Consider the following 24,000-nt stretch of genomic DNA (forward strand, 5'->3'; position numbering starts at 1 on the left):
TTTAGGTGGGAGTCTGGTCCCATACTGTTTCTTTAAAGGCTGCATCTACACTTGATAAATGACTGTACCAACACAAGATCAGGAATCACAGCCCACAGTGAGTCACAGATCAGGAATCATCAGACATACACCTGCGCTTGAGCAAAAACGGCTCATCCCTTTGAGATTTTAACAAAAGCACCGTCTCACCACACATTTGAGACACACCCTACACTTTCCAAACTGACGAGAGAAGGCCACGCTGAGCTGGTGAAGGAAGGGTTAAACATAAACTGGTTTTGTTGGATAATCCTGTTTGTGTCAAAGCCTATTTTAGCTCTAAAAATGTTTTTAAGGACATTGTCCATATTAGCATAGTGCTAGTGATAGTTTGGAAAATTTTGTCAATGTGTGTGTGCATGCATGCATTTTTATTTTTTAATTGCTACTTTGCATCTCACAGCTCTTCTCTTACAGAACAAAAATAAATGGGAATAAACTACAAAATATAATGTGAAACATTACATAATTTATTATCATGTATGGGAAACTAGTGCTTATATTTTTCAATATAGTGCAATACATGCATATATATATATATATTGCATTCACATGAGTTCCAGCAGATTTCTATTTCCCAGCATGCTTTGCTTCTGACTGTTAAATGAGAGTAGATCTTAAAGTGAAGAGTTATTTCATGTGTTTTGCTCAATATTAATATAGGAGGTGATCTGTTAGTGTTTAATATTGTATTATTTTAGAATTTAAAAGGGTTTCTAGTCTGTGTTTTTGGGTTCACTAATGTGCTGAAGCATATAGAGCCTGCGATTATTAAGAAGATGACTTGCTGAATACCAATAAAACGTTATATTACTTTATTAAAAAGCAATGGTTGTGCATTTTTCAGCATTTTTGACTACCTCTTTGTTAAATACTTTAGTACATACAAGCATTCTTGTACTGTTGTTAACTACCTATATATGAAAATATGAAACATATGTAGATAAGTATAAAATATGAGAAATGTGTTGTATACATACTGCATGAGTAATTATATGTGCAAAGTAGTTATACACATAAAGTACCACATCTTATCACATGTGCATTACTGAATATACAAATGCATACATTATATATTTGTTCAATGTATGCTGCAATTCCTTGTGTAGCGTATTATTCAATATATTTTGAAATATTTTAAAACAATATATTCTTTGTCTATTTTCAATAAACCGTTAAATAATGCATTCAACATATAGTTTATTTGCATAAGGGTTGTTTTCGCGGGAAAAAAAAATCATGCTTAAACTCAGAATTGCGAAAAAAAAAAAGTTAATAATATAATAAAGTTAATAAAAAGTCAGGGGGGGGAAACAATTGCAAGATATAAAGTCAGAATTGTAAGTGGATATGTTCTGTTTTTAGTAAGAGAACTTGTTAAATGTGTTTACACTTACACTTGTTGATTAATTAATATTCATGAGCCAAGCATTCGCTAATTCTTATGCATACATAGCGCTGTCTGTCTTTCAGCCAATCAGCTTGGCCGAACGTAACGTCACGTAAATGAATATTAATGAGGCACGTCCTGCCACAAGCATCAGCTGTTCTGTCGCTGTGGGTGGATCCCCGTGAAACACTGATGTTGATGATAAATTAATACTGCTGTCATCTCGATCAGATCACATTCACTGCTTCATCATGGACTTCGATCTGGGCTCAGGTAAGCAGATGCAGAAAACACACATTACTTGATTTCTGTAAGAGAGAAACTTTATTCCTGTTTTTGACCAGCTGCTGAGGGTGATGAGGTGAAGAAGCAGGAGGGCAGCGAGGTGGAGGGGATCTTTGGGTTTGGAAAAAAGGATAAAGATAAAGACCAAGAAGAGAAAGAGAAAGATAAAGAGTGCAAGGATAAGGGCAAGGACAAAGAGAGTGACAAGGCAAAGGTAAGAATATTTGATCATGATAGTGAATGAAAGTTTACCTATACAAAAAAAATATATATTTATAATTGTTTCTGTGTGAAATTTCATAATGTTATTGTTAGTTTAATGTTATATTGATTTTAATACTAAAGACTTGTCGCATATATACATAAACATATAGATTAAAATTATTGCCAGGGATAAAAAAGTATCAGATTTTGCATAAAACTTAAAAATAATTCAAATTCAAATTTAAATAAAAATGACAACTTTATAAACAAACTAACAAAATAAATATATGAATAAAAACTATATCATTGATAGTACATAAATCCATCTCAGTGTTAATAATCAGATTTTCCTATTAAATCAAAAAGTTTGCTGTGATCTTTACTTTTTTTAACCCCTTCCACTCCAAACACTTTTCATTTAAAGCCACGTTTCGGTCTCCTGATGTGTGTGTATAATCCCATTACAGATGGAAAATGGATTGCGAATGGTGTTTTTTTGTGTTGAACCCGGAAGACTCCTTTGAAGAGCTCAGAAATGTCGTTTAGCCCTCGAGGGGTTAATAATAACGTAAAATGAGAGATGTTACTACACGCCGGTGTATAGAATGTGATGCATGATCCGGTTTTATGAACGCTTTTACAGAGTGATTGCAAAGAAAAGGATAAAGACAAAGAGTGCAAAGACAAGGAAAAGAAGAAGAATAAAGAGCACAGAAAGGAGCACGGTCATGGACACGGTCACGGACGTGGACGCGGACGTGGACGTGGACACGGACACAGATCGTCCTCTTCATCCAGTGATGAGGTAACTTTGTGCTTTTGCTTTGAATTAAGAATCACTCAATCAAAACACGCCTGTCGTAATTCATCATTTACTGATTCTGAAGGTTTTTTGGGACACAGGAGATCTAAACCGTATGATTTTTGGTCTTTTTAGTGCAGTTTGGTGTCAAAGTTTGCATTAAGAGCTGGTCGTTCTTTATTAAATAACTCTAAGGATGGTGTTTCTCAAACCCGTCTGCTCTTGAGGTGTGCTGCACACTTACAGATGTAAAGATGCACTAGGACACATGCTTCGTTTAGAGTTCAGAACAAAAGACTCAAATGAATCATTTTGACGATTCGATTTGATCAGCTACGTTGAATGCTATTCTTCATAAACACAGTAAACTTTCTTCCTATTTGACTGTATTTTTTTGCATGAATTATGTTTCGTTTCCCTCACAGTCTCTCATAATGTAACACAACTCTGGCCTGTCTAAATCTGCTTTAAATCTCCTGGTTAAAGGCGAGTGCTTTCATAGACTGACTGTGGTGGATCCGCCCCTGTAATGCAGACAAACTGGTTTATTTGTTGAAGAGAGGACAACAAATATGCTTGAAAGATTTATTCGGAAACAAATGCATGACCAAAAATCATAGTTAAATATATGAGCGGTGTTTCTCAAATCATTTCTGTAAAGCACTTTATCTATATTATTATTATTATTAGTTTCTTCTGCAGAGCAAGGACTATAAGATATGATGTTTTTCATAGAAAACCATAAGTTGACGTTGTTCTCTCTGTGTTTGCAGAACTAAAGCTGAAGACGGAGGACATGAGGGTGACTGGGGCAAGTTGTCACATGGGGGAAATGCCTTAAGGGCTTTATCTCAGTAACTGTGAGGGTTTGAGTAAAAAAAAAAAATTGCAGAAATTAATGCATACAAATACAGTGTTTTATATGTTGTTTTTAAACACTTAAATTAGGATAATATATTTTATGAATTCTGTCCTACAAATTATAATTCCAGTACTATTATATTTTAATACAAAAATGCAAGCTGTAACATGTTTTTTTTTTTATGTCTATGACTTTTTTTTCTCACATTTTTTTCCAGTTTGTTTTACTGTTAAAAATGTTAAATAGCCTGTAGTGCATTTTTGATATTATATTATGGAAAACGTATCTATGTCAGTTAGTATGTCATATTATAAAAAAAGTTTTACTCATAACAGATTTATCCCTTATACTGTGACAACATGCCCCGCTAAAGGTCAACATGTCAGCAGAACATGTGACTGTTTTTGATAAGATGACAGAAAACGGACCTTTTTTTAAATAAACTCAAAGAAAATAAACTTTGTTGGTACAAAAAGTCAACATGGACTCTTTTATTTACAATACACGCTATATTGAACATACTGTAAAATGCTTTATTTTTATTATTTATTATTATTTTATAATAATATGATCCCATGTGATGTTTGCATTTTTTATAATAAAATGCACATTTTAAAAATAGACTATAATTAACAGACTATATTATTACATAATAAACCCTAACACCGCGTCGCATACAGTATATAGGCGTGGATTTATTGATTTTGAAGTAGGAGTGGAGAACAGATACTTCCGACCATAGACATATAAATACCTAGACGCCTCATTGGCCGCTTTGAGCCGTTGCCGCGATACGTCACCGCGTCCGCCATGTTAGTGAGGGCAAGACTGCCTTAAAACAAATGAAAGTAAACGGGGGAGCTGCGGTTTTTACTGAATAAATACACCATAACGTTCTCACTTACCAACCAATTTCAGAGGTTAAAAAACAGTTTAAAAAAACTTTGCCTCCAGTTGTTTAGTAAGGTTTGGAAAATTATTAATTGAAAGCTCACATTTGTCTCACTTGATGATTTCGTTGATTTTTTCGGTTTACAAATCTGCTAATTTAGTATAACTGTGACATATTCATGTGATGTAATTTGAATGTACATTACATGATATGTAGTTGTTTTATTGCTTTCTCTGTGTTCAGTCGCAAAAAAAACAATTTTCTCTCTTACTTGTGTCTCAGGTCAGAACACAGCCCATTCCCTTTGAAGTACTGGGATAAAACCTAAATAATACATCTTTAAACACTAATAATTTACTATCGTTGAGAAAATTTAATAAAACAAGTAAATAAGTAAATAATAACAGATGTAACTGATGAGGCTATGGATCCAGTGAAAATGAAAATATGCACTGATACAGTGCACAGTAGAAATATAGTAAAAGTGATATTTTATATTAAAAAGTATATGTAGTACAACTTAAAGTAAAGTGAATAATATGAAAAGCGAGTACAACGATACAATAACATATGAGATATAATAGATTTATTAAATTCTATGTATAATATGAATAATACCATAATAAATAACTGAACAACAATAGGTTAATAATAGCAAGAAGAATATGTAACATAAAGGGTGGAATAATACAGAATAGATAAAAATGAAGAATAAATTAATAGTCAAATAAAGAGTAAAATAAAAAACTTGAAAAGTAATTTTAAAATACTAATTATTAATCAAATTAAGACACAACTAATGACACAACACAAAAATATTGTGGTTCCAAATTGTGTTTAATTAATGAGCTCCTTAAGTATAATATATACATGTACTCACACACACATATAACATCCTCTGAATCAATCTCAGCTCAAGAAACACATTTTATTTAAGTTTTCAGTTCTGCCTTTCTCTGGGAATTGGTTTATTTGTGAAGACAAAACCTGACTAATAAACATTAATTCCCCGCCGCTTCCCTCAAGATTTTCTATTTTATTCAATTAATGAGTCAAATAATGTAAAGTACTTGACGATGCTTGACATTTTGATCTATAATGCACATTAAACACACTCATGCAGAAAACACACATTTTGAAACAGTGGTTTGTTTTTCCATGTATGTTGGGCGGCACTTTGGAGCCTGTTCGCGACTCGGTTGATTCAGGTCGGCAATTCGGAGCCTGTTCGCAACTCAGTTGATTCAGATCGGCAATTCGGAGCCTGTTCGCGACTCTGTTGATTCAGATCGGCACTTCGGAGCCTGTTCGCGACTCGGTTGATTCAGATCGGCACTTCGGATTCTGTTCGCGACTCGGTTGATTCGGTTCGGCACTTCGGAGCCTGTTCGCGACTCGGTTTATTCAGATCGGCACTTCGGAGCCTGTTCGCGACTCGGTTGATTCAGGTCGGCAATTCGGAGCCTGTTCGCGACTCGGTTGATTCAGGTCGGCAATTCGGAGCCTGTTCGCGACTCGGTTGATTCAGGTCGGCAATTCGGAGCCTGTTCGCGACTCTGTTGATTCAGATCGGCACTTCGGAGCCTGTTCGCGACTCGGTTGATTCAGATCGGCACTTCGGAGCCTGTTCGCGACTCGGTTGATTCAGATCGGCAATTCGGAGCCTGTTCGCGACTCGGTTGATTCAGATCGGCAATTCGGAGCCTGTTCGCGACTCTGTTGATTCAGATCGGCACTTCGGAGCCTGTTCGCGACTCGGTTGATTCAGATCGGCACTTCGGATTCTGTTCGCGACTCGGTTGATTCGGTTCGGCACTTCAGAGCCTGTTCGCGACTCGGTTGATTCAGGTCGGCAATTCGGAGCCTGTTCGCGACTCGGTTTATTCAGATCGGCACTTCGGAGCCTGTTCGCGACTCTGTTGATTCAGATCGGCACTTCGGAGCCTGTTCGCGACTCGGTTGATTCAGATCGGCACTTCGGATTCTGTTCGCGACTCGGTTGATTCGGTTCGGCACTTCGGAGCCTGTTCGCGACTCGGTTTATTCAGATCGGCACTTCGGAGCCTGTTCGCGACTCGGTTGATTCAGGTCGGCAATTCGGAGCCTGTTCGCGACTCGGTTTATTCAGATCGGCACTTTGGAGCCTGTTCGCGACTCGGTTGATTCAGGTCGGCAATTCGGAGCCTGTTCGCGACTCGGTTGATTCAGATCGGCAATTCGGAGCCTGTTCGCGACTCTGTTGATTCAGATCGGCACTTCGGAGCCTGTTCGCGACTCGGTTGATTCAGATCGGCACTTCGGATTCTGTTCGCGACTCGGTTGATTCGGTTCGGCACTTCGGAGCCTGTTCGCGACTCGGTTTATTCAGATCGGCACTTCGGAGCCTGTTCGCGACTCGGTTGATTCAGGTCGGCAATTCGGAGCCTGTTCGCGACTCGGTTTATTCAGATCGGCACTTCGGAGCCTGTTCGCGACTCGGTTGATTCAGGTCGGCAATTCGGAGCCTGTTCGCGACTCGGTTGATTCAGGTCGGCAATTCGGAGCCTGTTCGCGACTCTGTTGATTCAGATCGGCACTTCGGAGCCTGTTCGCGACTCGGTTGATTCAGATCGGCACTTCGGAGCCTGTTCGCGACTCGGTTGATTCAGATCGGCACTTCGGAGCCTGTTCGCGACTCGGTTGATTCAGATCGGCACTTCGGAGCCTGTTTTTATTATCGTGTGACGGTTTGTAGGTGTCCAATCTGTCGATGAGTCAGGGGCATGTTCAATTTCAAAACGGTGCGCAACATTTTGCTAGGGTTTCCGTGTTGAACGTCATGTTTCCTGGAAACGGCGTGCACCGGTGTTCGACGGGGTTTGAGAATGAGATGCGTTTTCTCTTGTTTGGTGGGTGTGTCAGAACTGCAGTCCAATCAGCAGCAACATGTATACAAAGCACGCGGTCTTAAAGTGAACTCGCACAATGGCTTCAAGGAAAATAATGTACAAATGTGTTCGTTGCAGTTCGGTATACGCAACAACTGAGGATATAAGAAGACATGTTTGTCGTAAGTTTTATTGTAAAAATATAGGATATCAACATAATGATGTAGTTGTTTATATTTTTAGCTTCATTGCAAGTGTATGACATTTGGTATAGAAATAAACAGTGGTAATAAAGTGCTTTTCCTAAAAATGAGAAGGAAAATACAGGGTATTAAAACCGTATGAACTACAAATAAAGTCAGTATGTGAGGCTTAATAGATGTGTTTTCGTCTGAATTAGGTAAGGAAACACAAAGAATGGCCTTCTCAGCTGCCATAGTTGCAACTCTTGCGTCATCAGAACAGTGTGTTCAACGCATCACCGTTTCTGTTTGAAAAACGTTGTGCAACGTTTTATCGGGGCTGAACGCAGCCCAGGTATGTGTTCTTCTGTCCTGATGTGAGAGTTATGAGAGTTGCCCGCTCCAATATGGCGGCGACGTTGACGTGCGGTCGAGCGGCCAATCAGGCGTCTAGGTATTTATATGTCTATGCTTCCGACTACACCTGACACAACGCCCGCCCAATCACATTACCTCATTAATATTCATGAGCCATTCCGTGCGCTTATTCGCCAACTAACTATCGCTCACGCACAAGCGTCTGCCGTTCAGCGAATCAGATAATCCGACTGGGCGAACGTCAGGTTGCGTAATTAATATTCATGAGACAACCCCTTGTTGCTGGAAACAGGTCTTTCACAAGCGTCGACCAGAGTCTAAAACTAAACTGTTTCATCATGGACTTCGATCTGAGCGAAGGTACACTGCTGCAAAGTTGATTTAACACTTTATTATTGAATTAAATCAAGAAACGCTGTTTTTATTCACTCTCTCTGCTTCTCCAGCTGTTGGAGATGATGAGGTGAAGAAGTCGGACGGCAAACAGGTGGAAGGGATATTTGGGCTTGGAAAGAAGGATAAAGACAAAGGAAAGCGCAAAGACAAGGTAAACATGTTTATTCATAACAATCGAATCAGGAAAACACAATGACAGAAGCTTCTTGTAGATACATCTGTGTTGTGATTCAATGGTTGTCATCAATATTGATAACAACAACATCTTATGAGTGTTACACTTGACCAGGTGAACAGGAAGTGGAAAATATCCGATAGATCGATTTGTTTTTTTTTCTTCAGAGTCATGATAAGGATAAACACAAAGAACACAAAGATAAAGAACATAAGCACAAAGATAAGGAACATAAAGGCAAAGACAAGAAGAAGAAGAAGGACAAGGAACACAAGAAGAAGAGCGGTGGCAAGTCCTCGTCTTCCTCCAGCGATTCGGTAATTATTATGACTTTTTTAAAAATGCAATCTGAAGGTATCAAGGTTTGGATCAGGAGTGTGTCATTTTTATTTATTAGCATCATGTCTGGGCTGAGGACAGACTGTGATCATTAATGAAGGCAGCAGGGTTGGGCTTCAGAAACGCTGTGATAGTGGCGTCTCGTAAAACCGCTTGACCTCCAGGTGTGGTCCATCTGAGACATGATTCTTCAGGGGCTCCTGGAAACTTAAGCTGTGATTCATTCCCGTCCCACACAGCAAACCAGCAGCTAGACGTCACTTATCACACAGATATCACACATTTGGAGACACACCTGCTGAGGAATTTCCAAGAAAATTTTATTTAGACACAGAGGGATAGGATCTCTGTGGAAACACACTCAACAATACACTTGAGCTCTGTTTTAAGCAAAACAATAACCTGTTTAATGAGTATAGATAAGGACAGTGAGGGGAAAGCCACTGTAACACACCCACTTCTATATGCTAAATAATTCAAAGAGATTATTATTTTTATTTATTAAAGATGATTCATTTTTTTTAAATACAATTATTTTTTAGAATATACTACATTTTATTTATATATGTACTGTATATTTTAATAAATAATATTATGAAAAAAAAACTAAAATGCGTTTATATATAATTTATATGTATAAATTATTTTATTTTTATTTAAAGCAATAACTCTTCAAAAATGTGAATTGTTTTTTTTAATACATTTAAATTTATCATATATTATTTTATTTATCCTTAAATCAGTTACGCTACAAAAATATTAAATTTGTCTCTTTTTTTATTGAATTACATTTTATTATATATTAATTTATCATTAAAGCAATAACTCCTGAAAATTTTCAATTTCTCTTTTAATCTTTTTCATTTTATTTATTTGAGTTTTATTTTATTAACTTTTTTTATTTAATGTACAGTTTTGTCATCATTTACTCACCCTCATGTCAAGAAAAAAATCAACCGTTTGGAATAAAAGATATACATTTCTGAAGGTTTTTTATTAATACTATTATTATATATATTTTTTTTTTATTATTATTAAATAATATCCAAAAACAATGTATTTCAGCAGAGCTTGTATAATAAGGGTTTAGGTTTAGTAGGATTCTTGTAAGAATCTAAAGGTTAATATTTGTCTTTCTCGCTCTTTTTTTTTTTTTTTTTTTTTTTTTTTTTTTTTGTAGGACTGAAGCAAGACTGAAGGTCCATCAGATACCTCCGGAACCATAATGTAATAAAATTATTATATGATTTTTATAAATGCAATCAATCTCCAGAAGTTTTCATTAAGTTATTGAGCTGTAATTTCAAACTTCCACAAGGTGGCGCTACTTACATGTCAAATCTCCAATGAAACACTTCTAAAGAGCACTATCAGCTATTTTTGTAAAACTGTTTGCTGGTTTAATAAATTCTGATGTTTGAAATATATATATATATATATAGTCTCATATTAACTTTCGGTGGTTGCTGGTTAGAGAACTATTAGTGCTTTTATAAATCTTGGCCGGTTTGATGCACAAATACAAGCCATATTTGAATAAATGTATGTGTTTAGCAATCATTCATCAAGCATTCAACACAAATTAATTGATATATATTGTCAGAACCATGCATTATCTAGTAAATTAGGTTAATTCTCCATGATTTTCACCATGACCAATCAACTCTTAGTAGTATCTTTTTCTAAACAGCACGCTTATGCAAATGCATGGTTGATTTTGAAGGTTTCAGCACAGATCTGTCTTGTTTGAGCACGATTTGTTTGCTAATTCATCTATGTTTGAGCACGGCACAGATAATTAATCTGAATCGCAGGCTGCTTCCAAACACTGTTTTGGATGTTTATTGCTGAGCTGAAGACAACTGCAAGCCAGAGATAAGAGAAGAGGGCGATATTTCTCTCTGTCCATCAGACTGTGACAGTCTTTCTCTCTTATTCTGTGCCAAATGCACCATGGTGCAATTATTTTTCATCCACCCCCCGTCAATCTTTCACATGCATATTTCATCAAAAGCACTGAAGATGCTGAAAGGAGGAATTTGGCTTGTTTCGTCCGTTTGTGATGTTTGGTGCGGTCGGGTCAGAGATCTGAACATCAGCAGAAACCTCTGCACGTTTCCCACAGAAGAGGGATGTACATGCAAATAAGTTTGATTTAGTGAGGAGTGTGTGAGGAGTCATTATTATATTGCAAGTTATGGGTGTATTTTGAGAACAGTGTAAAATAAATAAGTAATGTACTATAACAGTAGGAAAATAGAAGAGTAAATAATAAAAGGAAAGCAATTCTTTTTTGTAAAAATGTAGTCATTATGTTTACGTTATTTATTATTTTATTTTTTGAACTTTATTTGCAGTATTTTTTCTATGTATTTATTTGTTCATACATTTTTTTTTACACCTATTAGACTTTTTTTTTCATATTTTCTTCATTTTTAAATCTATTTGCAATGAAATTACTTTGTTTTATTTACATTTTTATATTTTTTATATCACAATTTATTGTTATATTTATTAATTTCCTGAAATTTACATATTTATTTTAATTAAATTTAGTCATTTATTTTATTACTTATTTCCTTTATTATTTTCTATATTTACTTTTAATTTATTTCAGTTTTTAACTTTTCTGTTCTTTTATTTGTACATAATTGTACCCTTATAGTTTATTTCCACATGTAATTAAATCAAGATTAATTTATACATTTGGTTTTTTTATAAAAAAAAAATAGAAATGCTATTTTAACATAGATAGTAACAGTATGTGTGTTTGGATTGTTCTGGATAACAGACAGGTGTTTTATTGAGTCTATCTCTAAACAGGTTTATTGATCAGTTAGTTTATTGAATGTGTAACTATCTAATTAGGAGTGTAATGACTGTACAATACTGAAAACTATAATATAATGCATCTACAGGAAAATTAAGAACATTTTATTATTTTTACTTATTCTCACAAATATAGTATAACTTGTTTGTATGGTGTACAAAATAAATATGATATACGATATAATATAAACGCGTAAACCTCTTGAAAGGACACTTTAAAAACTGCCTCATTACAAAAACTGGTTTATAAATGAGCCAAATAATGCCACAATTAAAATGTTAAAATCTTTGTTTAAAAATATAAATCCGTTTATCTAAAAACACTAAAAGTCATTCAATAGATGGAAACAATTTTCTTCTTTTCCCGTCTGTTCACTTTCGTGTCATTCCTGCGCGCACCTGACGCGCGGTCACACCGGGGCGCGGCGCCGCAGTGCGTGAGCGCGTGCGCGCGCGCTGTCACCTTTTCGCGCCAGAGGAGGGCACAGTTACCTCGCGCGTGGACTGGCGTCAGCGGTCTCCAGGCAACAGGCCATCCGTAAGTCAGTCAGGTTTCTCAGTCGGAGCGGAGAGAGGCGGCAGCGGCGTCGGTCATGGCCCTCTCACGGATCCGGTGCTCGTTTGTATGGTTCACCGTAAACGGCGTGTGAACACACCTCTGTATTGTGCTGAAGAACTGAACCGGACGCGTTCACGCGGATCCCGACGCGAACGAGTACTCTGAGGGGATTTTACGCGCCGATTTAATTTCACTAGTTTTTTAGTTTTACATGTAACATTAATCGTTGAAATATATATAAAAAATGCTTTTGATTTTATTAATGTGTTTGATTTTAAGAGACAATTACTTTTCCACCCCCAAACTACTGGAGAAAATCTGACTGACTTTGAACTTCATAACGCAACGACTTTCTCGCGGAAAAATGCTGAAATTTCATAATTCTGATCTATGGATTGCTTGGCTGGTCTTCATTTGTGTTAATGGTAAGTTTCATTATTATTATTATTGTTATTATTCATGTACACTTGCTTTTTCAGTTCTTATTTATGCCGCGAATCGTTTTGTGTACTACCGTTAGTACCTGTGACGTCACCCAGTCTTATATTTACAAGAAACGTAAACAGAGTTTGGGGTGTAGTTCAACATTGGAGGTGTTTGAGAAGCTTTGACAGCTGTCATGTGAAGATGTGACCTTTTTGCGTAACGTTATATCTCTCTGTGTGTGTTACACACCAAACATCCTCATCAAATGTAGTGAAATAACTGAAAAATCTGTACACATATACACACCTATTCTGCTGCTGGTTGATTGCTTGCACATTTTTGGCACCCAAAATCAAGTCTCCTTTATTTATATAGCGCTTTATAAAACTCCGATTGTGTCAAAGCAGCTTTAACAGTGTCAGACAGGAAGATAGTTTGTCAATAATGTGAGAGGATGATAACAAAGAGTCATTTTTTTCAGCTGAAGTGCAGCTGTTGTGTGTGTGTGATCTGAACAACAATAAGCCTGATGCTGAGAAATTGTGAGTGGGTCATGATCATGGATGGTAAGCGGAGACATGGGGCCGAGGACTGATGGATGAACGGGCCAGACAGCACAGGTCTGAGAGCCGTAATCCAACCAGATTATGAAGAGCACTGCTCCACGTGACGCTTGTGACAGTCAGATGCACGTACACTTACACACACTCTCGCATACTTTCGTTGTACCATCCTCTGTGGGATTCAGGTGATATTTGTTTGCAAGGTAGCTCTGGGATTGCATGTTCATCTAGATCAGCATATTGGATGCATCTGGTCCTTCAGTTCTTTGGAATTTCAAAAGGCTCTGTTAAACCCATTTGAAGTCTATTTTCCAGAATAGATCAAGAGTAGAGTTAATGCAAAACATTGTCTGCATCTGAATATGCATTCATCCCTAGTTGTACAGTATGCAGTAAGCAACTCTTTTTGCATGGGAGTACACATTATAGTAAAAGCAAACAAATCAGTTCTGCCATTAAAGGTATCTTTACACATCTGAGTAAAAGCTGCTCAAAATTCAGTGTAAAGACACATAAAAGCCAATTAAATAATGCATGCTCAGATCCAAATTGCTGTGGAAAAGCATTTATGCCACCTCTGAGAAGCATTTAATAGTCTACGTTAAGACACCTAAGCTCAATGCCACTTCAGAAGCGTTTCTGTACCGCCTTTGGAATGTAAATTTGGCATTAAAGTTCATTCTGCACAATGATTTTTGCACAATGCAGCTTGCCTTAAAAACCAAACCAAACTGAAACTTTAAGACTTTACCGTCCACTTAGATTTCATTTTGTTTTTACATAGATTTTGTTGTCGAATAGGTTTCCCAAACCAAGACTGTATTGTTTGTACACACTTTATTGTAATTTTTTTTAACTTTCAGAAAGCAGCTTTACACAATTAGATGCTATTAAAGAGAAATATTGTTTGATATAATAATACTGCACAGTGGACGTTAAGAGAGAGTGATTATTAATATAAACGCTTTACATATAACTGCCCAGAAGTGTGTATTTTATTACCAATATAAGTGCTGATCAGTGCTATTTTAGTAAGATTGAAGTAGTGTTATATTTTTTCATTACTTTTAGAGTTTTATTTAAAAATATAAATGTAATTAAAGTTTTTTTAACTTTTTTTTTTATTTTTATTTTTTTTATTTTTCATTCTTCTTTTTTTTAATTTTATTCCAGTTGTGGTTTTAGTTACTTTAGTGCTTCAAGTTGAAATAAATATAAAATAGATGTGTTTCTTTGGCAACTAGTGGGAAAAAAGTTTTTATTTTATTTCATTTACAGTTTATTTCACATAATATTATGAAAAATTGTATGGTTTTAGTTTTAATTGTAAAAAGCGTCACTTTGAGAATGATGCTTAGTCTTGCAAAAAATGTAACTTTTTTTTGTAGCATTCACTTTGGCATTGGCCTAATTCAGTCTCTAAGTAACATGGTTCCTCTCTCTGTAAAGCATGTTGACATTAAACAGATGAGATAACAGCGCTGGATGTGTGCGTCAGTTCAGACAGCTCTCATTAATACATGCATGTTTGTGATAGCGTTTGCTGGTACATCCTTGTAGGGACTCCACTGAACAAATACACAGCGTTGTCATCTCCGGCGCATGGGTCCATTTACAGAGCACTTCCAGGTGTTTAGTTCTGTTCAGGAGCGGCTCCTTGAGTGAGATTCACTTAAACTGTGGTTGTAAAGTGTCATGAGAGCCGGGGGGTCGGGTCGGGTTCTGGTGAGACCCTGTGTTTTTGGCCTGTGTGTGTGGCTTTATGGATGTTGTTGTCAGAAGCTGGGGCGTCTTCCAGAACTCTCTGTGTTTCCTGCGCCGCTGTCACTGTCAGTTTAGAGACATGTCCCTGCACATGATCACCGCATCTTCGGTCATTAATTTTGCATCTTCTGCCATTAGGAAATGGCCAGGCAGCACGAAGGAAGGGCCACGGAGAGGCTAGACTGAACTTTAAAAAGAAAAGTAGATAGATTGATGGAGACTGAGTTATGCACAGCCACTGACCAAGTTGTCATCTGAGGCCTGAGCTGAAATGAATGATTTGTTACAGTGTTTTGAAGGAGAGAGAGAGAGAGAGAGAGAGAGAGAGAGGGATGGAGGTTTCTCTGTGCTTGAGTAATCATTGTATCGCTCTGCCTCAGGCTTCAGGAACCACAACACCGAACTGATCAATTCTGCCAATTAAAGTTCATCTGAAGCGGTGCTGCACTTTTTGACCCTGCGCTGAATGCAACTTCACTTGAAAATCAAACCAAACTGAATTAACATAAAAATTGATTTCTTATATAAAGTTTGCAGATTGTTTCTCAAGGATAGGAATAAAGTTGAATTAGGGAGATTTTTTTATTATTTATTTTTTAGCAGTAATTTTGTCTCATTTGAGTTTAATATCTGCTTTTATAAAATTTATTAGCATTTTAGTTATTCCAAAATTATTTTGGAAAATTTATATGGCGAATATCGCTTAATATGGTTTTTGCTGAACTCTTTCTGAGCGCAGTTTCTATTAAACATTTTTAAAGAAATCCTCATCAAGTTAAGGTAAGTTTAAACTGATTACTGGAAAAGTTAATTGATCAAACAATGTGGGAACCCTGGTTAGAGACATTTAGAGAATTTATATACAATTTATATAGTATTTATTAATATTAATTTTTATTTTAGTAATTTTGTTATGTGCTTTTTCAATTTGTAATTTTCTATTATTATTTTTATTATAATTGTAAGTCTTTTTATTATAACTATTATTTATATTGGAATTAATTTTAATTTTAGTTTTAATAATTTTTTGTAATATAATAGTTTATAATAATAAAAAAGATTATTTAATAAATTTAATTCAATTTTTCTTATCAGATATTTGATTAGATATTTCAGCTTTACTTTAATTAATAAAAAATACAGGTTCCTGTTGATTAGGAACCATTTAAATATGCAATGATCATATCAGCATAATCCTGTGGTTTCTTTCTTGTGTCACTTTTTAGCACTGCAAAACTGCAAAAAAGGTCAAATGCAAAAAAAAAAAAAAAAAAAAATTCTGAATTTGCCCCTTTCCCTTTTGTGTTTAAAATAAGTGAGGGTGAAAATGATGCCAATATTAGTGTTTTTTTTCCCTTGATTTCCTTTTTCCTGCTCAAAAGCGGAGCAGCTGGAATGTGCTGAGGACAGATGGAAGTTTCCACCTCGATTATCTTCAGCTAAAAATATCCACTCAAAAATTAAATGACCATTGGGACTGCTAGCAAAGTGCCTGAGAGAGAAAGAGACGGGATAGGACGACTGCCGTCCTTGGGTTTAGGGACGAGGAATGAATAAATGATATGAGATTTATGAGCGAGATAGAGTCACCTTCAAGAGACGTGAGGTCAGCAGCGGGCTAGAGGTCGAACCACAACACATCTCACCAGATTCCTGCTAAAACACCTCTCGCTAGATCAGTGATTCTCAACGGGTGTTTCATGACCCAAAAAAAGACAGCAGGGAAAGACGTGTACCAAAACCGTTTAGACAGCAAAAGAACTAAGACATCAATATGAGGGTCACTAACTTTTCAAACTGCTTGAAATACTGGCTGTATTACTATTTATTTATTTTTGAATTTTTTGATGTGTTTTGGAAATCCTGTATAAATGTTGTACTTTTTGTGTTGGCCCTCCCATTGACCCCCGTTGGTTTCCATGCAATATGCCAAAAATCAACACTGTGCAACTTGTTTTACTTGTATTTACTTGCATCTCGGTTTGCAAAAGTAATTACAAATAATCATGACAACAATAAAAAAACATTTATTTTGTGTCTGCAGCTCCTTTTGAACACTTATGTAAGTCAAATTGACCCCAAACATAATAGAAATAATAGATGGGAATTACTCAGTTTCTCTCATATTTTATATATTTTTAGTCTCTAACAAGCTACAATACAGGTTTTCTGTTTTTACATGAACATGTTTACATTTTTGACTGTCAGTTTTTGGCATATTGCATTCATTGCATATAAATTGCAATTTGACCTTTAAAATAAAAGTTTTATCCAATTTTTGAACACAACGGGAGCATTAATATTAGTAGTGGCATAACTTTACTCTGTCTAGAGTTGACTTTCACAAAGAAATGGCTCTAAATGAACTGACTTTCAAGTGGAGTAGCTCTCTCTGGAGATGATATCCTCTCTTCAACTTTTCTCTATTCAACAGTGTTTTTAAAGAGGAATCAGAGACCGATCAGAGACTCAATGAGCTGAACAAAGCAGCAGATATTCAGTGATACCAGAGGAAGAAATCACTTTCATCTCTCTGAGAGCTGGTCCTCCAGGTACACAACCAGGTCTCAGACTAGATTGTTCAAGTCAACAGATATTTGAGTCTATTTCAAGTCAAAGTTAGTCTATCTTTGGGAAATCTATCTTTGTATGCCAGTTTAAAATACAGAAACAAATAATAATACATTATATTTGTAGACTGAGTCCTTCTAGAAGCAGCAGCAGCATCTCTTTGTTCAATGAATGGACGAATGGTGAACAGATCAAAAAACCTGCTTGAAAACTATTGTAATTTTTGCAATTCCGTTTGGTGATGATAGTGAAGCAGAAATTCAAATCTTAAGTTTTTAGGTCTATTTGCACTGTATTTAATAATATTTAATGATTTGAACTAGTGAAAATATTCTGTGCAAATACTCATATTTAATATGAAAAATTAATCCTTAAAGAAAACACACACACACACACACACACTAGATATTGTTTGTAGAAAGTGATTATGTGGGTGTGATTGCAGAGGCTGATATAGATCAATAGGTCAGAGGTGTGTGTGTGTGTGTGTGTGTGTGTGTGCATGCACGCCCTGTAACACTGGTAGCCCCACAGTCCAGTGATTCACAACAAAGGTCTTCTCAATCCCATTCTCTCAGTTTCTCATGTTCTCTTGCAACCATCATTATTGTCTAATTTTTTTCCTGTGCTTTTGTTATATTGGATATTTCTTCTCTGTAGGAGCAGAAGATGATTTTTTTTTTTTTTTTGGAAAAAAAAAGTGTGCAAAAATCCCTACAATGCTTGGGATTTGTAGTTAGTTGGCAGCTTTGAGATCTGTTTACAGCATATTTAATTACATTTTAGATTTTATTTAAAATATTTTTAGATTTGTACACAAAATAAGTTTGGATTTTCCCATACAAACATCCAGAATGCTAGGGATTTGTAGATTTGCATTTTCATTCAGTCCATCCAACAATTTTTGTTCAGACCAATTATATGTGACGTGCATAATCTTCTACTTGGCTGAAATGTGAAGTTTACTATTTTTTAAAACATTCAGTATTTATCAAAAGTTGTATTATTTAAACTAATGCTACTTTACAAGTCACATAATCATGCACTAACACGGTTTTTCATTCTGTTATTGATTTGATTTGTGTGAAAATATTGATGAAAACTACATTTTTACACATTCTGAATCTGAACAAAATATGAGATATTTTTCCTGCAAAAAATTCCAATTCCAAATTGTAATGTTGAATTTGACTATTTGCTGTTTTCATTCAGACCACATTTATAAAAATTTCTTTAGGCTACTTTACTATTTTAGAAACCTTTCTGTTCTTGTCAAATAGTACTACTTTAACTGTAAAGTTATTTAAAACATAGTTTTGTTTGTTACAGTCATTTTATGGTTTACATTGGCGTTGTTAAAAAAAAAAACGTTGCTAGCTTAACAACACGTAGTTCTATCAGAATGTCACCAGTCCGTTTTGCGTGTCTGTGATTATGTGGGCTTTAAAATAACAGCAGATGTCTGGCTCCTCATGAGCAAAAGCATTTTCTTCCCATCCTATCTTGCTGTAGTATTTACACCTTCTCTCTCTATCACAGGGAATCAATATCTGGCCTCAGAGAGCGCTTTAACATGAAAACTGTGTCTAATCAATAGACATTACTGATTTAAATAGATCCTTAGTGCAGGTGGACGCATGTCTGTTCTGTTGTATCTTTGTTGCTTTGCAGGAGAATGCAAATGCTTTTATTCTGGTGTGTAGGAGTCACGTTTACTGTTATTGTTTGGATTGCTTTTGAAACTCTAGAGGAGAAAACTATGTGGTCCTTTTCTCAGGAGTCTCTTTTAAGAAGCATAAGTCTGTATTCGCTTCCATTTTGATCTGATTGCTGTCTAGGAGAAACAAATTAGATGTTAAAGAGATCTCATTCCTTTGATAAGGGCATTTCTAATATTTCTAATATTTTTTAACTAAAAGACTTGAATCACTGATTGAATCAGTGTGTTTGAATAAATTGGCCGAATGAATGATTCATTGAATCACTTTATTATGATAGTCACCTGTTTCATTCCTAAATGAATCGTTGTGTTTAAACGAATCGGTTGAATTAATGATTTAATGACTCATTAGTCAGTTGTTGAGTTCCTTAATAAATTGGTATCTGGGAATGAATCGTTTGAGTGAGTGATTCTTTGACTCACTCATAATGACTTATTTCGTTTTTAAATGAATCTAAATGTTTTAACGAATCAGTCTCACATATACTGATAGTCACCTGTATAGCTGACCGGAAATAAAATAAAAAGTTTCAGCTAGTTTAGTTATAGCTCATTTCAGTTTAAGTTGAAGTGCTACAACTAAATAAACTAAAAACTAAGACTTTTAATAGATAACCAATTTTGAGTCTAACTCAAAATATTAACAAAAACTGTAATAATAACTGTACTAATCTGCTGTCTCCACCTGTTTGTGTGTTCGGGTGGAGTCACAACATCTCCAAATATCTGCCAACGCTGCAGACTAGAGCTTTCTGTCTGAGTAACCTCTTGATTTATGCCGAGACAGATTCATAACTCTGTTTCTCTCCACCATATGGAATCTGAAACAGCAGAAGATCATCTGTCCTGTCAGATCTGTCGCTCCCTCTTCAATCTGTTCATACTGACACAGAAAGAGCGGATGCAGGAACCGGATGGCTCATTTCTTACTGAAGACGTTTAGAGATTGCTGCTGAGGCTTGATGGAATATCTGAAATTCATCTCAGCTCGAAAGAGAAAGAAAAGCTAGAGCGATTTTACTTCAACTGACTGAATTGTCACTATCCTTAAAAATGTGTGAATTGGTTGGATAAATTAATAATGGACTCAAGATAGTGAGGATTTAATCAGTTTCTTAGAATTAATCATTTTAGTGAATTGATTCATGCATAATGATTGTGAATCATTTAATTCCTAAATGAATGAGTGTGTTTGAACTAGGGGTGTGACGGTTAGTATATAACCGTGAGACCGACGGTTATAGTTGAACACCGTCATTAGAACTCTATAACCGCCAAAACCGTGTTATTAAAATATTTTTTACAAACATTTTTTATCAAAAATTATTTTCATTTTTTAGATAGGATCATAAGATGCGCAATATATCGGGAGACATGGTTTTTACCACTTAATGAAGTTTTGTAAATCGTCAGACATGATATTTACCACTTCATAAAATTTTGCTTTGTAGAAAACCTTTCTTAAAAACGAATTTCGTTTTGTACAAATTTTATCTTAATTTTAATAAATGTTTCATCAACCAATTGCATGTATTTTAATAAATAAAAAGCAAATAAAGCAGACAATGATAACCGTGACATGGAAGACTTGCATTTTAATATGGACAGTCATGGAATTTGCCAAAGTTAGCATAAAATAATCAAATAAAATCTCCATATGGACCAGTATCTGTAAATGTTAAGCCGCAAAAGTTGTTTAAAATATAAATCCGTGTTCTGCGCGTCTCTGTGTGAATTAATGAATGGCAGAGACGTGCAGGTTTGTTTACTACATAGACTGAAGCGCATGACGCTTGCATTAATTTCAGCATCTGAGCTTCAGAGTTCTCTCTCTCCTTCAAGCGATCTGAACTTTTCAGCTCATCTCAATGGACACACAGCGCACCTGTATTTGACACTCTGTAAACTCTTTGTGAAGGCACACAACTCACCGTCGCTTTACTGATAGCGCTGTTTCTCACACATGCAAAGAGAGAGAGAGCGAGAGTCTTACCACGCTTAAACAACACGCTATATGTAAACTATTCTTTGTTGTCTTCTCCTGTCAAAATAATGGATTAAATTTAGAATTATTCATATTCATTTTCGAACAAGCAGAAGACATACCAGTTTCTCCGGTAGTGGGCGGAGCTAATGGGCAAATGGCAATGGCTTTTTTTTATGGCTTGCATCGCCATAGACCCCAAAACAATCAGCGGATGGCGGGCGGGTGCGGCTTTGAAATTTGATCAAAAAACGTTGGCGCGGATGATGAGTTTTGTGACAGATCTCCTTAATAAACGGAGGTCTGAAATCTCTGCCCCTTTACCGATCAGGGCGCGCGCTGACACTGAGTTAACCCGACTTGGACCCCCCCTGATGGTTATGTTATGAACCGTCACATTTGACTCACGCCATAACCGTCATCACCAATTCTGAAACCGGCACACCCCTAGTTTGAACAAATTGGTTGAATCAGTGATTCATTGACTCACTTATAATCGGCTAAAAGAATGATGATAGTCACTTGTTGAACCAGTTTGTTAGAACGAATCGGTTACATGAATCATTTAATGAATCACTTATAATGTGAGTCACTTGTTTTATTCCTGAATGAATCAGTGTGTTTGAATGAATCACATTCATGAACGATTCTCTGACTGACTCATGATAGTCATTTGTTTCATTCCTGAATGAACCAGTTTGTTAGAACGAATCAGTTACATGAATCATTTAATGAATCACTTATAATGTGAGTCACATGTTTCATTCCTGAATGAATCAGTGTGTTTGAACAGATCGGTTGACTGAATGATTCACTGAATCACTCATAGTGACAGTCACTTGTTTTGTTTCCGAATGAATCAGTGGATTTTAACAAATGGATAATTCACAGACTCGCTCATAAGGAGAGTCACTTGTTGCATTCGAATCTGCTGAGTGAATGATTCATTGACTCACTCATAATGATAGTAAATTAGATTTATTCCTGATGTGAATCAGTGCATTGAAACAAATCTGGTGAATGACTCACTCACTCACTGACTCATATAGTTATTTGTTTAGTTACTGAATCTTCAGTTACAGTATCTTAGAACTAATCATGTGAGTGATTAGATAATTAATTCAGAAACAGTCACTTGTCTCTTTCCTGAGTAAATTTTCCTGAATAGGAATTTTGAATAGATTGATGACTTTGTGTGTCATCTACCTATTACCTAACTAACTATTGCATTAAATAAAATATCTATTTTCTTTCAGTTTTCATATCATATAGCTCCTTTAAATCTGAAAACAGAACATTTACTTCTAGGAAATATAACGTATTAGTCACGTTGACTGTGAATAGAGCTTTAAACACATTGAAAGCAGAGAAAAAGGCTATTAGCTGTAGGTCATTTGCCTTCATATATTCTCGAGGAACCCGTCTGTAGGACGTGAAGCATCTTAAACCAACCGTTTTACCAGATAATTCTCTCCTGTTTCTGTCTCTCAACTACACACACGTTTACACATTGCAATCAAATTCACAACACCTCTTTGTCACGTTGACATTCCAGCCCTAGAGTTGAACCGAAATGGACCATAAGAGCCGAGATCATTCAGGAGATAATGAAAGATCTAATGACACACACACACAGAGCTCTGATCCTGCACGGAAAGGCTTTTTATAAGTAGATCCAGGCTTTAGTGACGTGTGTGTAAGATAAGAATGATAGTTTGTAAAACAGAGAAGTGCTCCTCTGTGTATTTGGGCCAAATCTTCTGCTAAAACAGGCTGAGCTGAGCAGATTAGTGGCCAGTGATTTTATAGATTTATAGATTATGGATCATTTTTGGATTTGACGTATCAGTCAGACAGCCGTCACATTGATCTACCGCTCACTCTGTCTCTATTTGTCCATCGTTATATCTTCTTATTATCTCTATTCAGTTGACTTTTGTACAGTAAACTAATCACTACATCTGACTATGTGCATTATGTGGAATGTGGAAAGAAGTATCTTATGCTTGCCAAGTCTACATTTATTGAATAAAAATATCGTTAAATCAGGATTATCATTAAATATTATTATAATTACAAAGTAACTGTTTTTGCATTTGTTTGGTTAATAAAAGTTCTATATTTTATATATAGGTTAAAGTGAGTTGTATTTTGTTGTTGCATTCAAGCAGTTGACACCGAACTGCTGCTAATTTGAAAGCGAATGTAAAATGTGCACAATGTTTTTAAGCTATTTAAGAGTGAAGGAAAGCAAGGAAAAGAGGGACTGGCTAATATATTAGGGTTTTATATATATTTGCAGAATTTTACATGTCTGTATTGCCAAAACCTTTTAATGGCAGAGTGTACTTACGTAATAAATCAAATAAATAGCTTTATTTTAACACACCTACCCGGTTCTAAATGGTGTAAATCTCTCTCTATCATTAGTGTTTTTCTTCTTTTCATTCATTCATCACCACTAAAGCTGTACGGTGCTGTTAATGACGGCTCTTTATCTTCATTTGTTCTCCCCAAACTGTCCATCTTATGTAATTAATGCTGTTTTCTCGTCGGCTACATCAGAGTAAACATCAGTGACAAACTGCTCTCGTTTCCAACAGCGTTTAGAGACAGATCTAACACAGACAGAAGTGCAGCAGATCTTGGAGGTTTTCAGTTTGTTTCACTGGACTTTCATTCAAGAACTCGTCTCGATCCCTCTACGGTAAAAACGGACAGTGATGAATGTATTTTTGGACCCGTAACCCATCTCGCTCAATTCCCAACTCAC

General features: G+C 35.8%; 3 protein-coding genes across 4 annotated transcripts in view; all 3 read left to right on the forward strand.

Annotated features, from left to right (window-relative positions):
- Nucleotides 1–1,541: 1,541 nt before the first annotated feature.
- LOC113059043 (splicing regulatory glutamine/lysine-rich protein 1-like) lies at nucleotides 1,542–4,059 on the forward strand. The gene is made up of 4 exons (XM_026227279.1): nucleotides 1,542–1,702; nucleotides 1,774–1,928; nucleotides 2,562–2,723; nucleotides 3,494–4,059. Exons 1-4 carry the CDS (start codon nucleotides 1,681–1,683, stop codon nucleotides 3,497–3,499), a joined length of 345 nt encoding a protein of 114 aa, XP_026083064.1. The 5' UTR covers nucleotides 1,542–1,680; the 3' UTR covers nucleotides 3,500–4,059.
- Nucleotides 4,060–8,145: 4,086 nt separating this feature from the next.
- On the forward strand, nucleotides 8,146–10,234 carry LOC113058790 (mediator of RNA polymerase II transcription subunit 19a-like). 2 transcript variants are annotated; one of them, XM_026226995.1, is made up of 4 exons: nucleotides 8,146–8,261; nucleotides 8,348–8,448; nucleotides 8,640–8,789; nucleotides 8,870–9,277. In XM_026226995.1, the coding sequence occupies exons 1-4, from the start codon at nucleotides 8,165–8,167 to the stop codon at nucleotides 8,897–8,899; spliced, it is 378 nt and encodes a 125-aa protein (XP_026082780.1). In that variant the 5' UTR covers nucleotides 8,146–8,164; the 3' UTR covers nucleotides 8,900–9,277. The 2 variants fall into 2 exon arrangements, with proteins under 2 accessions (XP_026082780.1, XP_026082781.1); XM_026226996.1 differs by lacking the exon at nucleotides 8,870–9,277 and adding an exon at nucleotides 9,992–10,234 and having other exon boundaries at nucleotides 8,151–8,261.
- Nucleotides 10,235–11,976: 1,742 nt separating this feature from the next.
- The window catches only part of LOC113058791 (immunoglobulin superfamily member 11-like), a 54,361-nt gene continuing 42,337 nt past the window's right edge, over nucleotides 11,977–24,000 (forward strand). Inside the window, exon 1 of the mRNA XM_026226998.1 lies at nucleotides 11,977–12,624. Within this exon, the coding sequence (XP_026082783.1) occupies nucleotides 12,564–12,624 (61 nt within the window). The 5' untranslated portion in view covers nucleotides 11,977–12,563. The remainder of the gene's footprint in view (nucleotides 12,625–24,000) is intronic.

This window comes from Carassius auratus, chromosome 40 (genome assembly GCF_003368295.1).
Source record: "Carassius auratus strain Wakin chromosome 40, ASM336829v1, whole genome shotgun sequence".
Taxonomy (NCBI): domain Eukaryota; kingdom Metazoa; phylum Chordata; class Actinopteri; order Cypriniformes; family Cyprinidae; genus Carassius; species Carassius auratus.